Source organism: Anolis carolinensis, chromosome 3, assembly GCF_035594765.1.
Source record: "Anolis carolinensis isolate JA03-04 chromosome 3, rAnoCar3.1.pri, whole genome shotgun sequence".
In the NCBI taxonomy this organism is placed as follows: Eukaryota; Metazoa; Chordata; class Lepidosauria; order Squamata; family Dactyloidae; genus Anolis; species Anolis carolinensis.
In genome coordinates this window covers 98,829,081-98,848,349 of record NC_085843.1, presented here as the reverse complement: position 1 = coordinate 98,848,349, position 19,269 = coordinate 98,829,081, and the positions used below count along the sequence as shown (strand labels likewise).

Sequence of the window (19,269 nt, the reverse complement as noted above, 5' to 3'; positions counted from 1 at the left end):
TTGTATTGTTTACATTAGCAAAACATAGTGTAATGCGGCCCTACAGATTTCATGTTGGTGGGATAAACTGGATCAATTTGATTTGGGATATCAGTGTTCTCCTTTAAAATGAATTGCTTCAATTTAGCTAGTAAGCAGTTTGGTGCATTAATGATTAATTAACTCTGAGCAAACTTTCTCTTTTTTTTGTTATTTTAAAGGAAAATGGTATAATTTGTGCTAATAAAATAGTATTGTTGGCTATTGTCTATGTTTCCAGTATAATGGATTATAAATAACAGTACCTGAGGCCTTGGAGAACTAATGTCTGTCATAGTAGACAATCTGACTGGTAACACAGCTTCACAAACTGTTCTTTTAAAAGGTCATTTGCACCATCTAAAAATAATTTCATTTTATGACAGCCGATTACAATCTAAAAATAGGGAAAGGTGTTTCATAATAAGACTGAAAACACACTTCCTGGACTACGCACAAGCCACACAATTGTTTAAAGTTGGATGAAACAGCCTAGTTTCTGTTTGTGTCTGTGTGTATAGTGAGCTAACAGCTGTCGTGTTTTAAAAAGTAAACACTGTGCTCCCCCCAACTTTGCTGCACAATGTCCTGGAAGTTCTTTGAACCTTCAGACAAGATGTTGCAAATTAAAGAAATAAACGCAAGTTGCTGGATAGAATTAAATCTTAGAAGGAGATGTGTTACTCATCACATGTGGCAGCTGTTGACACCTTTACTATAACTCTCCAGGGCATGCTGGTTAATTGTATTTCTACAGAAACCTGCAAATCTAGTTTGACTAGAATCAGATGAGAATATGTGTGCTATATATAGAATGATAAAGCACCTACTTTTCACATAGAAGTTCCCACATTAAATCTCTGACAAAGCCAGGGAAGGCTGGGAAAGATTCCTGAAGTTGAGAATTATTATTGGTTAATGTAGGCAGTACAGGCCTACATCTATGGCAGGCATCCTCAGAGGTTGTGAGGTATATGGAGAAACTAAGCAAGGAAGGTTTATATATCTGTGGAAGGTCCAGGGTGGGGGAAAGAACTCTTGTCTGTTGGAGGCCAGAGTGAATGTTGTAATTAATCACCTTGATTAGCATTAAATGGCCTCCCAAGCTTCATGTCCTGGCTTGGGGAAATCCTTTGTTCAGTGTCGTTAGCTGCCCCTGATTGATTCATGTCTGGAATTCTTCTGTTTTCAGAGTGTTGCTCCTTATTTACTGTTCTGATTTTGGAGTTTATTAATACTGGTAGCCAGATTTTGTTCGTTTTCATAGTTTCCTCCTTTCTGTTAAAATTATCCACATGCTTGTGGATTTCAGTGGCTTCTCTGTGTAGTCTGACATGATAGTTGTTGGGATGGTCCAGCATTTCTGTGTTCTCAAATAATATACTGTGTCCAGGTTGATTAATCAAGTGCTCTGCTATGGCTGACTTCTCTGGTTGAGTTAGTCTGCAGTACCTTTCCCATTCCTTGACTCATGTTTGGCACTGTGTTTGGTGGTTTCTATGTAGACTTGTCCACAGATGCATGGTATATGGTAGACTCCTGCAGTATTAAAAAACTCCAAAATCAGAACAGTAAATAAGGAACAACACTCTGAAAACAGAAGAATTCCAGACATGAATCAATCAGAGGCAGCTAAAGACTCTGAACAAAGGATTCCCCCAGGCCAGGACATGAAGCTCACAAGGCCATATAATGCTAATTAAGGTGATTAATTACAACATTCACTCAGGCCTCCAACAGACAAGAGTCCTTTCCCCCACCCTGGACCTTCCACAGATATATAAACCTTCCTTGTTTAGTTTCCCCATATACCTCACAACCTCTGAGGATGCCTGCCATAGATGTGGGTGAAACGTCAGGAGATAATACTTCTGGAACATGGCCATACAGCCCGGAAAGCACACAACAACCCCATTTTCAAAGAGGGATTGCATCTTTGAAGGGAAAGGTTAATCATTTATTTTGTGGAAAGATATGAATGGGAATCAGAAAATATTCAGTCACGTTTGATTTGAGCTTGCCTTGACTGCTGCACTCTGAGATTTTTAGGCTTCCATTTGTTTTGGGGTTTTAGCACAAAGCTTCCCAATTTTAGTAGTGTACTTGGGCCCTTGGCATTAGATGAAGAAAATGGCATTTAATGAAGGAAATAAATTGATTTTTTTAGATTAACATGAATTTGCTTATCTATGCTGTTACGTTGATTTTGCACTACCCTAGTAAACATTCTTATTTATTTCTCGTTAATCTTGCATAGGTTCCTACGAAGCTAGAATTCTTACTCAGCAACAAGATGGACCAACATCAGGAAACTATGGCTCCAAATCCCTACCAGCACATTCCAGTCTTGTTCGGGTAAAAACCTATATTCACTGATATCTACTTTAGCTGATGTTGTTTAAGTTCAATCCCTTGCCTGTCTAGAGAGAACAGGATATCCATAGCCTGAAACCTGGAGAATTACAGCTACTCAATTCTCAGCACTTCTGGACTAGATAAATAGTTAATCTTGGTACTGGGCAACCTCCTATAGACCTATACAAGATGTTGACATGATTTAAAGACTCTCATATTGCCCAAAATATTTATTGATTTTATTTTGTAATTGAGATAAAATCAAAACAACAAAAACAAAACAAGAGTGCCATCAATCTTTCACATTTGTTGGGGCACCAGACTCCTGCAAAAGTTGAAAAACCATGAACCATGAAAAATCTCTCTAGGTCTTTCAGTGCGACTTTAGCCGACCTCTGCCAGAAGTTGAGCAAAGAATTCCACTGGAGCACCTAGAGCAGTGGTTCTCAACCTGTGGGTCCCCAGATGTTTTGGCCTTCAGTTCCTAGAAATCCTAACAACTGGTAACCTGGCTGGGATTTCTGGAAGTTGTAGTTCAAAACACCTGGGGACCCACAGGTTGAGAACCACTGACCTAGAGATTCCTAGAGAGACATAATCAAACCTGTAAAATTTAAATCTGCAAATGTAGGGGGCTGACTGTGTTTGCTAGAAAAAGCCAAACTCTCCAGTTAATCTTCATATGTAATAAACAGTTTCTGTGTGTGATTTCCCTCATGTGAGAAAATCTAGAATACATTGGAAATAGTAGGGACAAAGCTGAGGAATCCTCACAGTAGAACTCAAGAGGGTTGGTCAGAAGAAAAGCAGCCTACCTTGCAGTCTTGCTTTTGTTTTTTATGTGAAGTTTGAATGGATCAGAAAGCTATTTGAAAAACAACTTGCCACTTGTGAGATTTCAAAAAGATCAATATATTCAACTGTCTGAGTGCAACCAGAGAAAAGGGCAGCCTGGGGGTGGGGGTAGGGTTCTGCGCCTTTTCATTTTTCTTTGGAGCACAATATGAGAATTTGCTTTGATTGAAATTTTTGTCCACCGGTTGATTGGTGGAACTAGAATTTAATATGGAATTTATTAGCAGCTTCTGTTGCAGAAGTTTCCTAAGCAATCTTAATCAGATCTATGTATGTGTGGATTTTCTTGCATCTTGTCCTACACTCTTGACAATGTGCACCATCAGTCAAATGATGTATGGAACTTCCATTTGAGATAGTTGTTTCTCCCCCCCCCCTTTATTAGAATACTCTGTTTAGCTGGTTATTGCTGTTGCTGATGAGAATCAACACACAGGCTGGGTCTACATTGCCCTATATCCCAAAATCTGATCCCAGATTATATGATTTGAACTGGATTTTATGAGTCTGCAGTGCCAGATCATCTGGGATAACCAGATAATCTGGAATCTGATCCTGGGATATAGGGCAGTGAAGATCCAGCCAGGGTTGTCTCGGTCTCTGTTTGATGTGTTTATGGGCATTGAATGTTTGCCCTATGTGTGTATAATGTGATCTGCCCTGAGTCCCCTTCGGGGTGAGAAGGGTGGAATATAAATAAATAAATAATAGGCATGCTCAGATATCACGACAAGCTGGAAATCTCAAGAATTATAGTTTGTTGTAGATATTCAATTATCCTGGTTTATTGCTCCCATTTGCTTGATGCAATATCTAGTATCTCCTTGTAAGCTAGTGATACATATCAAGATCCCTAATGTTTTGAGAAACATGATAGCCCACCAGCTTCTCCCAAGTTCAAATGTCTTAAAGCATAGGCCAATATTGGTCCATGTTTTCTTTGGCAGTTCCAATAGCAGTGATCCAACACAATGTTTGTGAGTGACATTATGGGGAAATGCTGGAATACTTGCTTTCTTTTTTTAAATGCTGAGACATTGAATTTGAGAGTTTGTTACCCCCAAAATGTAGTCATGAGTTTATTCACTTGTGTCAATATTTGCAATTCCTGCTTTTAAAAGAGCAAAACATACTTAGTGGAAACACAATCTGAAAAGCACTTTCCCCCTGCAAAACAGAGTACATTCTTTTACATTAGATTACAAAGTACAGCCATTCAATTTTCTGAAGATACATCATGCCCAGAATTATACTGGTAAAGATGAGATTTCTAAAGCACTTTTTGAATGTCCCTAAAGTAGTTACATAACTGTGGCACACATTTTTGACAAATTGTATGGCTTTAAATATTTTTAAGTTTCATGTGTGTAGAATTTCTGTAGTTCTGAGGGTAAAGCCGTGTTTGAAAGCCCAACAGTTCTGTCATTAACTTCAGTCCCTTCCCCTCCATTTATTTTCAAAAAGAACTACAGAGTCAGAACAAAGTAAGACAAATGCTTTGCAACTTCAGAAATCCCAGCCTTTCCTGTACCTCTCCAAGTGACACTTTGCCCTTTTGTTTGAAGTCTCTTTCAGTCGAGAGGGAACCACAGGACAGCAGTAGTAACTACCCGGATGACCCCTGGAGGATCACAGAGGAACAACGGGAATATTACATCAACCAGTTCAAGTCCCTACAACCTGATCTGAATTCTTTCATTTCAGGTAATTTCACGGCATGCGCTCTGAGGGAGCCTAGATTGAAAGACATGGATGTTAAAACCAAATTCACATAGGCAAATTACAATCCTCTTGCCCGAGGATTATATGTATTTTGGGCAGTGGCAAGTACAATTGGTAAGTGACACATTAAAAATTAAAAATGATGACTACGTTGATTTATATTTTAGATTGGACAGTTTGATCAGATGGCATGATCCAGAAAATTTAAATGTCTTTTCATCCTACAGAATTCAGTGAGATAAATTCAGGTCTACAATATGTATTGCATTGCACCAAATATTTGATTTGTACATGGTTTTCATAGCATGCTTTTCAATTAAAATGAATTGGGCACACAGAAGACTGGGCGAGATGCAGAGCCAACCTTGAGAAATGGGGCTACAAAGTGGAGTCTGCAACATGCGACTATGGAGGAGAATAAACCACAGACCATGTACTGCAATGCATTCTGAGCCCGGCTACATGCACAATGGAGGACCTTCTAACAGAAACACCAGAGGCACTCCAAGTGGCCAGCTACTGGGCAAAAGACATTTAGTATTAATGCCAATTTTTTTTCTTAAAGAAATCTCTATGTGTGCAAATTGATTAAACTTGTACCCTCGGTTTGCCTCTGACACGAGAAATAAATTAAAATGAATTAAACTCACTTGAAGTGGTAGCTAGTAAAAAAATGTAAACCTTTGGATATTTTGTCCTCACATACAAGGACAAATTACAGTAGTGTTCTCCCATTACCAAGAGAAAGTGATTGTTCCTCTGAAACATTTTCCTGTATACAGATGCCCCAAAAGTGTTGCAGAGAAATTTCTCATCAGAGAAAAAATACATGTTTTCTACTCATATAAAATATTTTCTGTGCAGAAATTCTCACTGGGCTGTTATTCCTTCTGAGTTTCTTTCCTAGCTCTTAGAAAAACCTGTTTTCCAACCTGAGAAACATTAATTGCAATGTTCTTTCTATTCCTGCATTTTACCAATTGCATTTGTGATCTCTAGATCTTTCCTAGAAGGTTGTAGCAGATTTAATGAGGCACAGGGGAGCTGTAGCTGGAAAGTGAAACTGGGCTTGCCTGTGTGTGAGATTAAGTTTCACCTTAAATGTTTACTTGTGTTTTAATTCTGCCTAATAAATGTACTTGTGGAATGAAAAACACTCAGTTGACAATTTACACACCACAGTAAACTTGCCTTTCCTTTAACAGATTATCTCCTTGGAGGAAAAACAATAATGAAGTGAACAGACATTTCAGGGTCATCTCTGATGTTGTCTCTTCATTACACATTTTTCTTGTTTTTCTTGGCAAGATGTTGCTCCAAGGAAGAGCAGACAATGGCAGCAATAATGTAATTTATGTCAAAGAGGATGGGAGGACAGTTCAAAATCACATTTCCAGTTCAACAACAATGAACTCAATTGTTCTTGACCTCCCTCCTTCCCACATTCTTTATTTATAAAGACATAGTCTTGCTTTGTAGCTTATTTTCTGGTTTATTAAACATGTTTGTTGTGAAGTATGAATCAGGATTTTTAATAAAAAAATCCTGGCTTGGAGGGAGTACTCATAGAACCGTTTTCTATCGTGGCAAAATCAGAAAATTGCCTATATGTGAAACACAGAAGAGAAGGCTCATTCCCCAGTGAATGTGATATTTACACCAGGCCAGAATGTGCTTCTGTCTTCCAGAGCTGTTTAGTGATTACAGCATTTAGATCTTTAACCTAAAAAAATAATAAGCATTTTGCTGCAGTCCCATTAAAGTTTTTAAACATGTCCTTGCCTTTTGATGGTCTACATCACGATGGGCAACTGTAGAAGACTGTGGGCTCCAAACATGTAGAAATGCCCTCTACATCCCTTCGAGGCATTTTTTTCTTTTTCTTTTATTTGCCCCAAACATTTTTGGGAAAAATCTCATCCCTGGGAAGCCCTAGGGACCACAAAACACCCCCCGGAGCTACAAAAATGGTCCTGAGAACTCTATGTGGCCTGCAGGCCACACTTTGCCCATCTCAGGTCTAAATGGTTGAACAAATGTCTGTAAAATCCTTAGGGAGATTATTGTCTTTATTTACGAATGAAACAATGGTTAAAATTATTAAAATGATAACGGATAATATTAGCATTATTTTTAATGATTAAATGTGTATCAGTTCTAGACAACATCCCAAGTTCAAACAGGTAACTTCCTGAAAAACAAGGCAACTAGTGGTTCTAGTGACATTGGGATAGTTAATATATTCTGGGATTTAGTATAAACATTAAAAGAGATATATGAAATGCTGAACCTTAGCTCCAGTATAAATTCAACATATTGGACAACTCCATTGAAATAGTGATTATGACCCAGAATGGAATTATAGCCTCAGTCAACATCAAGCCAAAAAACACCATTCCATGTGCCTGTGTATATATGCACGTCTCCAACTTGTTTGCCACCAAGGACAAAGAATTTCATATGGTTTTCTTAGAGGTAATTTATCATTGTCTTCCTTTGATAATTAAACTACAGCACCTGGTATTCCTTGGTGGTTCCATCCATGTACATAATTATCAGCCATGACCCTGTTAGTTTCTAAGATCTGAGAGGATCTGATGCCTTCAAGGCATTGCCGTGAACTGGGTCACTGACATCAACTTTAACCAGTTAAGGCCTTTGGCTCCTGATCAGGTTGAAAAGTAACAGAATAGAGAACCAGTTTTGTATAGTAGTATGAGGCTTCGACTGACTCTGGAGAATGTTTTGAATTGCCACTCAGCCACAGAAACCCACCAAGTTATGTTGGGCAAGTGGTATTCTTAGCCTCAGAGGAAGGCAAAGCAAACCTCTTGCTAAGAAATCTCTGGAATAGGTTTGCATTAGGGCTGCTGTAAACTGTAAACAACTTGAAAGCACACAACAACAAAGTAAAAGAATATTAGAATAGAATATTTCCAATTAACAGGTCTAATATAGAGCAACCATAACCAATAAGTAGTCTGGATAATATATTCAAAATGAATCTTCTTTCTTTTTACAACTCATGGGCAGTCAAGAGCATTAGAGAATCTGTATAAATTTAACAAGTTTGTGAACATCTGCTTATTTGTTTGTTGTTCAGTATACATAGAACTTGTTTATTATTTCACCCATCCCTGTTAATAGGCTCTGTAGCTAAGAACTTCTTCACAAAATCCAAGCTTCCAATTCCTGAGCTTTCACATATATGGTAAGTATGATTTTGTGATTCAGAATTGTGTTTGCGTATGTGTGTGCGCAAGTATACAGATGCCTCATGGTTGCTGAAAAGTTCTCCATGCTTTTCAAACTATGCCTCTAAAGAAATAATATTAATTGCTGTTATAAAAAACAGTTTGAGGTCCAAGCACAGCAGGGTGTATGTTGATCTTTCTATTATGCTTGTTATCTTTGTGGAGATACTGTCCCTTCTCAGCAGGACTAAGGAGATTTGAATAGCGATGCATACTGGAAATGTTCTGAAGGAAATTTTCAATAATGTAATTAGCACAACAATACTTTTGTGCTAATTATTTTTGTGCAGTGGGTCCAGATACTTCTGTGCATTGGATTCAGATAAACATAAATTAGGAATAGTTAAGATAACATTGTAAGTTTCAGTTCTAGCTGTGCTTGTCAAGTGAGACCTAATTAGTAGCCAACTTCTTAAATAAGTTCAGCTGCATAATTCATCAATACTTCCCTAATGAGACCTGACCCCGATGTTTTAAAGAAAATATTCAGCTAACATTTCAGATGGCCCTGTGTGAGCTAACTTTTATTTGAATCCTATTACTTTTATATCTGAACTTCTAAGAGAAATCATTACCCAGTTATAGAAGAAGACAATCCGGACCAACATTGGAATACCTAAAAATCTAATGAAGAGTCTAGGGGCACCTTACATATTGGAAAATTGCATTTGGCTGTTGCAAACATATCCAGTTTCCTCAAAGTTCAACATCTTTTATCTTACCACAGTAGTTTTTTTCCTCTTCCATCTCTTTCTATACTCTTTTCTGCTTTGCCTACATTGCCATGCATTTGTTGCTTAAATCCTTGGACAAAACCCCATATTTTTTCCTGCTTCTCTTTCTCTCTTTCATATACACAATATTCTCCACCTTCCTTTTTCCATATGTAGATAAGAAAAACAGCAACAAAAACTCACTGCTGCCCACCCAAGCAAAAGAAAACAAGAAGCAAATGTCCCATAAGATATACTACACCCATTCTGCCATTTACAATTAACGATGGTCCCTATAGCCTTTTAATGGCTATGTCCAGCAGTGGGTCACATTGAAGTCTCATTTTCAAAGCCCTAAAATTGTCAATCACAGTTGTTGTTTCACTCATTGTCCAAAAACTATGAAAGGCCGCAGGAGATCCATATTCAGAGATAGCAATACCGGTCACATAACAAAACTCAATAAAATCCACAAAACAGTGATACCTTTATTGACTCATGTAAGAAGCATGAAATACATCATGCAAAATTTTCAAAGCTTTACTGGCTTCTTCATCAGGCAGAGATGTTAAAAATCATACAGAAGGAAAAAAAAAGTAATGATGGTATAAACACAGGCCTTACTTCTTTTGACAGTTAAGATAATCTGGAAGGATCTCAGCTCAGCCAAAAGTGCCTCCCTTTCTTGGTCATGTTGGAATTGGAGATAAAGGGCAGTAAAACACAGACAATAACATGTCAAATCCACTAACAGCAGCAGCAAAGTATGGTAACTTCCATTGAGATCCAGGCTGGCTCTGTCCTGTGTGAGGCTGACTGCCCCTTTCTTAAGCAGAGAACATTGAATTTCTCAACAGTCTCTGTTACATCTGGAAAAATTTAGGTACTGAATAGGTGAAACTTGCCAATTGTAGCATATTTGTTTCTTCTGAAACAATTGAGCAGAACAACAACTGCGTATTTTACATGTACTGCAAAACTTTACTCTAATTTTTAACCAAAGCTGGAAATCCAGGTTAACTAACACTGAAAATGACACCAAAAGGCATGGCTAAAATTCAAAGTAAAACCAACCAGTTTCACACTGTGAAACTGCATCTTCCTTTTCTTTTTTGTTGGTTTTTATCTTCTTCATTCCCACGCACCCACTTGCGGATTCGGACTTTTTGTTTCCTTTCTCTCCTTATCTGTATATCAGGCAGAAGGAGTTTTTATTATCTCAGTAAACATATGCACACATTTGCTCAGCATCAGGAATAGGAAAGGTTCACAGAATTGAAATCTACACCGTTTCAGTGATGAGACAGGCTAGAAGGGATGGGAATTACTCCTGATGTCCAGATGTGGTTGGACCACTAAGAGTCATTATCCAACAATGTCTGGATTCCTACCGCTGGTTTAAGTAGTTTCATTCACCTGTGGCAAGCATTTGAATCACCATTGGTGCTTCTTGAGATGCATCTATACTTTAGAAATAATTTAAGATTTCTAATAATTTAAGATCACACTTTTATTGTGATGTCTCAGTTCTATGGAGTAATGGAAGTTGTAGTTTTGCAAGGTCATAAAATCATAGAGTTGGAAGAAACCACAAGGGTATCCAGTCCAACTCCATTTTGCCATCAGGAACATACAATAAAAGTACCCCCTGACAGCTGGCCATCCAGCCTCTCTTTAAAAATCTCTAGAGAAGGAGACTCCACCACACTCTAAGGCAACATATTCCACTGCTGAACAGCTCTTATCATCAAGTCGTTCTTCCCAATATTTAGGTGGAATCTCTTTTCCTGCAGTTTGAGGTCTTTCTCCTTCTCTGATGAAGAGTGCAAACTAAAACTTCCACAATTCCAGAACAAAGAGTCATGGAAGTTAATTCTATAGTGTAGATGTGCCTTGTTTTTTTAAGGCCTTCTTATTTTCAGTGAATCATCTTTGAGGAGTCAAGTGCTTGCTATATAGTGATTCAGTTAGGCATCACAAACTAGAGTTTATCTATTAGAATAAAATCAGTTCATTTTTTAAAAACCTTAAATAGGCTTTTGTTTAGTTACCCATGGCCAATTTCACATGTTTAGGTTTTAGTCTTGGAACTGCAATACACACACATACATAAAGAGAAGGTAGTTTTTATGTCTTGGTTTACTTCATCAGGTCTCAAAGTTGCCTTAGTTGGCAGATATTTTATATATTTACATGGTGGGAGAAGAACGTGTAAGGATTGTACAAACATAAATCTTGATCCCAACGTTGTGAATAAATAGTTCCAATATGTACATTAGATAAGGCACTAATCACTCAAAATATTGTAAAGCTTTTGTTATCAAATTCAAATAAATAGAAAGTATTTTTTAAAAAAAAAAAATCCATACCTAGAAAATAGCTTCCCCAGTTGTTATTGCTATTTTCTGACTTATGAGAACCTAAAGGTGAACCTTTCACAGTGTTTTCTTGGCATGATTTATTCAAAGGGGGTTTCTTTGAAGCCGAGAGAGTGTGCCTTGACCAAGATCACCCAGTGGGTTTCCATGTGTGGTTTCAAACCCTGATCTCCAGCATCATCCAGCACTCAAACCACTACATCATGCTGTCTTTCTCTTTCCCACTAGTTAGGTTTAATATGTGTAAACAAACGTTTTGCTTCAACAATGGTCTGGGGTAGGTTGGTCACAAATATATTGTTTGCAGGGAACTTAGTGACGTAGACCGTGATGGAGCATTGACGTTAGCAGAGTTCTGTGCTGCCTTCCACCTCGTTGTTGCACGGAAGAATGGTTATCTTTTGCCAGACACCTTGCCAGAGACGCTGCTCCCTGACTATCTTCAAGCAGGTGAAGCTTTCATTTTCATACAGAAGAACTACTTCAGTGGATTAAAACAACCTCTTACGTGAAGTTTGTCTTTTGCTGATGTTCTGGGAAAAGAGCTCTAAAATTACAGGGTTTTTAGTTGTGTCTAAATGATATGATTGATACAGCCAGTTTAGCAAAAAAAGAAAAAGAAAAACCCACAAGCACAAAAGCAATAACAGTTTTGTTAGTGCTGAAAAATGAAATGGAATAAACGCACAATGTATTATCTGTTTTGTTAGATAGTAGATTTGGAAGATTTCCCACATTTTTCATCCCACAGGTAGCGTTTTTGTCTCCTGGGACACCACATCAATATAATCACAAAGGATTATATACTACATCGCCAGTGCTCCAAAATTAGAGCTAACTGTGTGTGCATGTGCTTTCAAATTGCCGTTCAGCTTATGGTGCTTCCATGAAAAGTTTTCTTAAGCAAAAAAAAAAAAAAATACTCAGAGGTGATTTTGCTGGTTCCTTCTGAAATACAGCCTACACCACCATCGTTGGTGATCTCCTATCCAAGTATTAACCAGGGATGACCCTACTAAACTTCTAAAATCAAATGGGACCCAATGCCTTTAGGGTAACTACTTAGATTCTAATACTTAAACCAGGGGTAGCCAAACTACGGCCTGCAGGCCATCGAAGCCATTTATCCAGCCCCCACGGCGGTTAAATGGCTTTGATTAATTATTAAGGGGTGTTTTACTAGTGCTTTTGGTGCACAAAGGCAGAAGTGGGTTGGGCTAAATGGCCCAAGGGCAGCAGCATTATTATTATTATTATTATTATTATTATTATTATTATTATTATTATTATCATCATCATCATCATTGAGACTGGGGTGGCCATCTGTCAAGAGTGGTTCATTTGTGCTTTTGGTGCACAAAGGCAGAAGAGAGTTGGACTAAATGGCCCAAGGGGTCTCTTCCAACCATCTTTATTATTTTTATTATGATTATGATTATTAACATTGAAGCTGTATTTGTTCCTGTTTTGTTTGTTTTTTTACTTCAAAATAAGATATGTGCAGTGTGTATAGGAATTTGTTCATTTAAAAAAACAAACTATAGTCCGGCTCTCCAGCAGTCTGAGGAATTGTGAACTGGCCCTCTGTTTAAAAAGTTTGGGGACCCCTGACTTAAACTTTAATACTTTTGTTGTTGTTTCTGTTGTTGTTCTTAAATAAACATGAACATGCGTACTTGAGGTGACCACAAATTTACAAACTGCATATATATAGTTTCAGTCCTAGAATATGAATTATTGAATTAATATATCTCAAATGCACAGCATTTACAGAGTCCCTTCAGGGAGATAGTGCAGAATATAAACAAAGAAGTTATTATTATTATTATTATTATTATTATTATTATTATTATTATTATTATTTTCATTGCAATACACTGTGGGGCCTTCCATACAGTTGCTTAATCTTGAGTAAGGAAGTGGGATTAAAAATCCCGGTACCGCAATCAAAGTCCACACATGGAGCTCTCAGTCCTGGGAAATGATCCTGTGGAGCCCAGAAAGATTTGGTTAATGTGGATGGAAAGGAACCGCCAAAGGTATGGCATGACATTTCACCAGGTGCATTTTGCTGAAGTTGCAGTGCTGATGCAGATATAAAAATGTGTGCACAAGCAGATTTTCTGTCATTACCTCTCCCTCACTCCTGATGCCTTTAGGCTTGCCCTCTTGAACTCCATTTTTCTTTGGGGTCACTTGCCTGCAACATGCTGGTGTCTACTCTGTAATTCCAAGATCTGTTTCCTTTCAGTCACAGGAAATGAGAACAAAGGAATAATCAGAGAGTAGTCTCATGGGAATTGCTTTCCTCTATTGCAGTTGTTCTCAGCCTGTGGGTCCCCAGATGCTGGTAAACTGGCTGGGATTTCTGAGAGTTGGTGGCCAAAACACCTGGGGACCCACAGGTTGAGAACCACTGCACTAGTGTTTCCATTTAGCCACCTGTGTGTGTCCATGGCTCCATCTGTTTACATTCCCCCGTCAGCTATTTTGGGATTTTAAAGTGAGAATAAGTGCTAGAGTAGTCTATATCAGTGTACCACAAGGAACCCTCATTGTGGGGGGAGAGCTGGGATATACAGTCTTCTGCACATTGTGGGTGTTCGTTTTTTAGCTACACAACCTTTTATCCCTCTTTCTACTGGGTTTTCAGATCTGTGCAGATGGGCCCTCTATTAAGGCTAGAAATCTTGTCGTTCAGAGGGGAAAATATAGATTGAGTAAACAATTGTGGTAGGGACAATAGTCCAATGTTTACTCCCTTAGAAAAATGCAACATGAGAGTGGTTTTGTTTTTACCTACTGGTAAAGCAGGCCTGTTTCAGACTATTTTTATAATTTGGGGAGCAGTTTTGGAGTTTTTGAGGCAACATTAATGTACACATGAAAAATATCAAAAATCAATATGCTGTTCAGGTCCAGGTGCCTTTGTGGGACACAAATGTGGAGTTGAGGCTGTGCTGCTCATTCTGGATGTTTATGGTTAATCCAAAGACTGATGTATGTTTCCACTTTTTTCTTTCTAGGATCTTTTAAATCTAAAAGTGATCGTGTGGTGACTTCTTATTCAGAATCTTTGTCAATAAGTCAACAAACAAGGGACTTTGGTAGAACCGAGGTAAAAAAAAAAACCCAGTCCTCATGTTTTTAGTTTACAAATTTAAACTATTTTACTTATTCTTATTTTCTCTATGTTCGTCCAAATATATTGATTTTGTATTAATTTGCAAGGGCAAGCAAGTCTTTCATCCTATCTGATTTAATAATGAAGCAGACATAGTCCCTACTTCACAAACACAAAAGACCACAAGCAAAGGAAGGAGCACCAAACTAGTTCAAATGCTTCTTATGGCAGGATGCACATGTTGGAATTACCTTTTGTATTGGAATTGCTCAGCTCCTGTAGGCAGGCTCAGCTTGGTACGAGGACACAGAAAGCTTGTATGAGTCCAATCGATTTGAGTTGGGAGAATGAGCTAATGAGGAATGCTTCAATATACAAAAAATGGGAGAATGTTGTTTGTTGCAACTCTGAAAGCTTTATGGGAAGATGGAGCTATACACATAGTAATGGGACAGGTTTATGCGCTTAAAACAACCTATGATCTGACCAGGCATTCGTCTTTCTTTAGAAATCCTTTGTCATTCTATCCTGGAATATAAAAAATCTGAGATTTAGGTAATCTTGTTTCAGTGAAAGAGTCATTGCTAATTTTTTTGTTACAATTATCAAATTTATTTTTGGATAAATTCTTGGATATCTAAATTTGGAATAGTCTCCAGCTTTTGAAGTGTGGATGTAAATGCATATTACTATAGATTGATTTGTATGTACATGTATTCTATCTCCCCCCTCTTTTTATTTTTTAAACATTCAGCTTGAAACTGTCTGCGAGGATCCAAACAATTCAGAACCATTGATCCATTTTGAGGCAGCATCTCTTGAGCCAGTTGGTGACCGTTTTTATTTTTCATATTTGTATTTACTGCATTATCCAATACGTGAAACTTTAATTTTCTTTTGTGTTTGTGTTGAAATTCTTTGTCTGCTGCATTATTACAAAATCAATAGTATGAAGAGTAGTTAAAAATATTTAATTGTAGCATGGCTTTGTAAACACATTACTGGAGCAATATTGTTAGGGATTCCTCTTCAGAAGAGGAAGGGAAGCAGGAAAGTGTTCATGATTCTGAGGGTGAGTTGGAATCTGAGGAGGAGACTTTGCAAGTACCCTCATTCCAGGAGAGGCAAAGGGAAACAGGGCAGAGACGTTGTTCATCTAGATTAGCTGCCAGAAATGCAGCTGAGTAATTAGGAACTGCCCTAGCAACTGTGACAGGACCCAGGGCTATAAAGCAGAACCAGGTGCAGCCAGCTCTTGCTGGTAACAAACTGACTCTAATGCCTTCGCTCTTCATGTGCCTGCTCCAAGTCTGCATCTGGATTTATTTGCTGTTTCTTTGTCTGAAGTAAGACTTTCTGGCTTTCTTTTGCATTATTCCACTGAGTGTGCTGTACTTTATGTTTTGCTGAAGTAAAGCAGTTTTCATTTACTTACCACAATGTCTTAAGGCTGTTCTTGAAAGACAAAACAGGACAAATATCCAGCTAAAATGTGCTTAGACAGCAAATCAGTAGGATATTATTATTATTGTTGTTGTTGTTGTTGTTGTTGTTATCATCATCATCATTACCATTATTATTATCATTACCATTTATCTTCCCCAGTCTGGGACTCAAAGCCACATGTGTTAAAAAAACACAGTTAAAAATTAACAGCATACAAAAATTTAAAAGCCTGTCCAAAATTTAAAGTTTGTTAAAAACAAGCTATGGAGTTTCTTCCCTGCTGTCTTTAGTCTTGTCCCTGCTATGTTTCTGCACGCAGGTAAAGACCTTTTTTATTTAAGTGGGCTTTTGGCTTTTAATATGGTAGGGCAGATAGAGCTTTTAATGGGCGGGGTGTTGTTGTGGGTGTTGTTGTTTTATTATGGTTTGCATATGTTTTTAAAACTGCTTTTAATCTACAGTTTTAACTAGTGTTTATAAATACAAATTTGATAGAATTGTGCTTTAACTTTTTTTACTGAAATCTTTTAATAGAATTATGCTACCTTGGATCTCATGTTGGGAGAAAGGCAGGAATTACATGAATTAGTGATGTTATTTTTCCCTGAAAAAAATTCTCAAAGGCCCACCAGAATAAAAGAAAGTTTTTGCCTTTCTGCAAAAGGATATTAAGGAAGATGCCTGTCATCTCTTGGAAGGAGTTCTACAAGATAATTTATCGGAATGATCCTTGTAGAATTGATTCATAACCTGGAAAGTAACAGAAATTATCAAGTATGAGCTAGTCAACACCTGGAATGTCAGTTTGTTGGCTGCCTTGGATGAGATTGCCCCCAGACGCCTCCTTCGCCCTCACCGGAATCGCTCCCCCTGGTACACTAATGAGCTACGGACGATGAAGCAAGCACGAAAGCGGCTGGAACATCGGTGGCGACAGAAGCCCGACGAGGTGTCACTGTCCGCATTCAAGGCTTTTCGCAGGTCCTACGAATCAGCCGTCAAGGATGCTAAAAAATCTTACAATTCCTCCTTAATAGCCTCTGCTAGATCGCGCCCAGCTCAGGTATTCAAAATCGTTCGTGCTTTGACCAGTCCGGCTCCCTTAGTCCAAAACCCAGCAACCACGGCTCTTACAGCAGAGGCATTCCAGAAGTTTTTCACTGATAAAATCACCGTGCTTCGGCAGGAACTGCCCCCTACAGCTGATAACCTTAAGTGAGCTTGAGACTTTGTGGCCGCTTAGTGGGCCTATCTTTGACCGATTTACTCCGCTTGACAAGGAAGATGTCGCTAGAATCCTGGCTGTTGCAAAACCAACCACCTGTTCCCTTGATCCGTGTCCCTCCTGGCTGGTGAAGAGCTGCCTGGAAGGTCTACTCGATCCGTTGAGTAATATAATCAATGGCTCTCTTGAACAGGGGGTCTTCCCAGACAACCTAAAAGAGGCAAGGGTTCGTCCCTTGCTAAAGAAGCCTAGCTTGGATCCCATGACCCTTGCCAACTATCGTCCTGTCTCCAACCTCCCATTCTTGGGTAAGATGATAGAGCGGGCTGTACTGGGACAATTGCAACAATTTCTGGATGATACAGCCGGCCTGGACCCTTTCCAGTCAGGCTTCCGCCCTGGCCATGGGACGGAGACAGTCCTGGTTGCCATTACAGATGAACTTCGTCGCCAGTCTGATAGCGGCGGATCAGCGCTACTGGTACTTCTCGACCTTACCGCAGCGTTTGACACCGTTGACTACGATCTAATGATTCACCGTCTCGCCATGTCTGGAGTTCGCGGTCAGGCCCTCAATTGGTTCAACTCATTTCTGCGAAACCGGAGCCAATGTGTGGAGTATATGGATCAAGTCTCTGACAGATCTCCCCTCCTATGTGGGGTACCCCAAGGTGCAATTCTCTCCCCTCTTCTCTTCAACATCTACGTTAGACCCCTTGCTAGTTTGGCTCGGAGTTTCGGCCTAGACTGCTATCAATATGCGGACGACACCCAACTCCTTCTGCGCTTGGAACCTGGAGCAACGTCAATACCAGACAATTTCACCTTATGTCTGGAGGCTCTGTCGAACTGGCTACGTGCTAGTAGACTGAAGGTGAACCCGGCAAAGACTGAGATTCTCTGGCATGGCCGCTCAACTGGTCTGACCCACTTGCTACCCACCTTCGATGGTGCTGTCCTATCTCCTTCGCCCACCGTTAAGAGCCTGGGTGTCGTTTTAGATTCACAGCTGACAATGGAAGCTCAGGTCGCTGCTGCCAGCAAACAGGCCTTTTTCCATCTACGACAAGCGAGGCAACTGGCACCCTATCTATCTGATGAGGCGCTGGCAACAGTCATTCATGCCACGGTCACATCTAGGCTGGACTATTGCAACGCCCTGTATGTTGGGCTTCCGATGTCCACGACCCGAAAGCTCCGTATTGTTCAGAATGCGGCAGCCAGGCTACTCACAAGAACACCCATGAAATGCCACATAACACCAGTGCTGCAGCATCTGCATTGGCTTCCAACTGATTACCGTGGTCTATATAAAATGCTAGTCCTAACTTTTAAAACTCTTTACGGCCAGGGCCCATCGAATCTTAGGGACCGTCTCTCCTTCTCCCATCATCGGAGGTCGCAACGACCATCCCAACGAGACTTACTTTATGTACTGGGTCCTAGAGAAGTGCACTTGGAAAGGACCAGGCGCAGAGCTTTTTCTGTTTCTGCCCCTGCCTTATGGAATGCCTTGCCACCCTATATGAGAGCCATGCGTGAGTTAGGGCCTTTTACCCTAGCACTCAAGACCTGGCTCTTTACTAGAGCTTTTAATCTATTTTAATTTTTTTTAATCAATATTTGTATGTATGTATTTTTATCCTTTACAATTTTATCTTGTAAATCGCCTAGAGCATCGTGGATGGAGGGCGACTAATAAGTAATTAAATGATGATGCAGGAATCATTTAGTAATTTTAGCGGTTTTCTTTCCCCTGAGAGAAAATCTTTTTAAAAGTCTGTAGTTTTTAAAGAACATTAGCAGTACAGAATTTGCTCCATGCAAAATTAGCATGTGGGTTTTTTTGAACAACACATAGAATTTTATGTTCAGAAACATTTTCAGTGTTGAAAATTCTGTTTTCTTTGCCAAAAAAAGGCCATATGTGCAAATTTTGCCCCAAGCTGTGAAGCTTCTCATCTGCCCAGGATTCTCCATATTAGAATTTTCCAACATGCACAATGTTATTTCATCCAAATTATTTGATTAAATGTTCTTTTTAACAGTCTTTCCAGTTCTATACTATATTGTCTCACCAATATAGGAAGGAGTAAAGAGGAAGAGAATTAAGACTGCTACCTTGAACATGCTTGTTAGAGAATAAACCCCATTAAATATTTTTGAGTCAGCATATATA

At 39.0% G+C, this 19,269-nt stretch overlaps 1 protein-coding gene across 6 annotated transcripts in view; it reads left to right on the top strand.

The window, feature by feature from the left end:
- Positions 1-19,269, top strand: part of reps2 (RALBP1 associated Eps domain containing 2) — a 97,277-nt gene that overhangs the window by 37,389 nt on the left and 40,619 nt on the right. For 5 of the 6 annotated variants that reach the window (XR_010004277.1, XM_008107266.3, XM_062975232.1 and 2 more), the window contains exons 5-10: positions 2,276-2,373; positions 4,794-4,932; positions 8,098-8,161; positions 11,603-11,745; positions 14,322-14,413; positions 15,174-15,245. Coding sequence is in view for 5 of the 6 variants with exons in the window: in XM_008107266.3 (XP_008105473.2) it covers positions 2,276-2,373; positions 4,794-4,932; positions 8,098-8,161; positions 11,603-11,745; positions 14,322-14,413; positions 15,174-15,245 (608 nt within the window). In the remaining variant the exon portion in view is untranslated. The remainder of the gene's footprint in view (positions 1-2,275; positions 2,374-4,793; positions 4,933-8,097; positions 8,162-11,602; positions 11,746-14,321; positions 14,414-15,173; positions 15,246-19,269) is intronic. The other variant, XM_003218866.4, reaches the window with a different exon arrangement.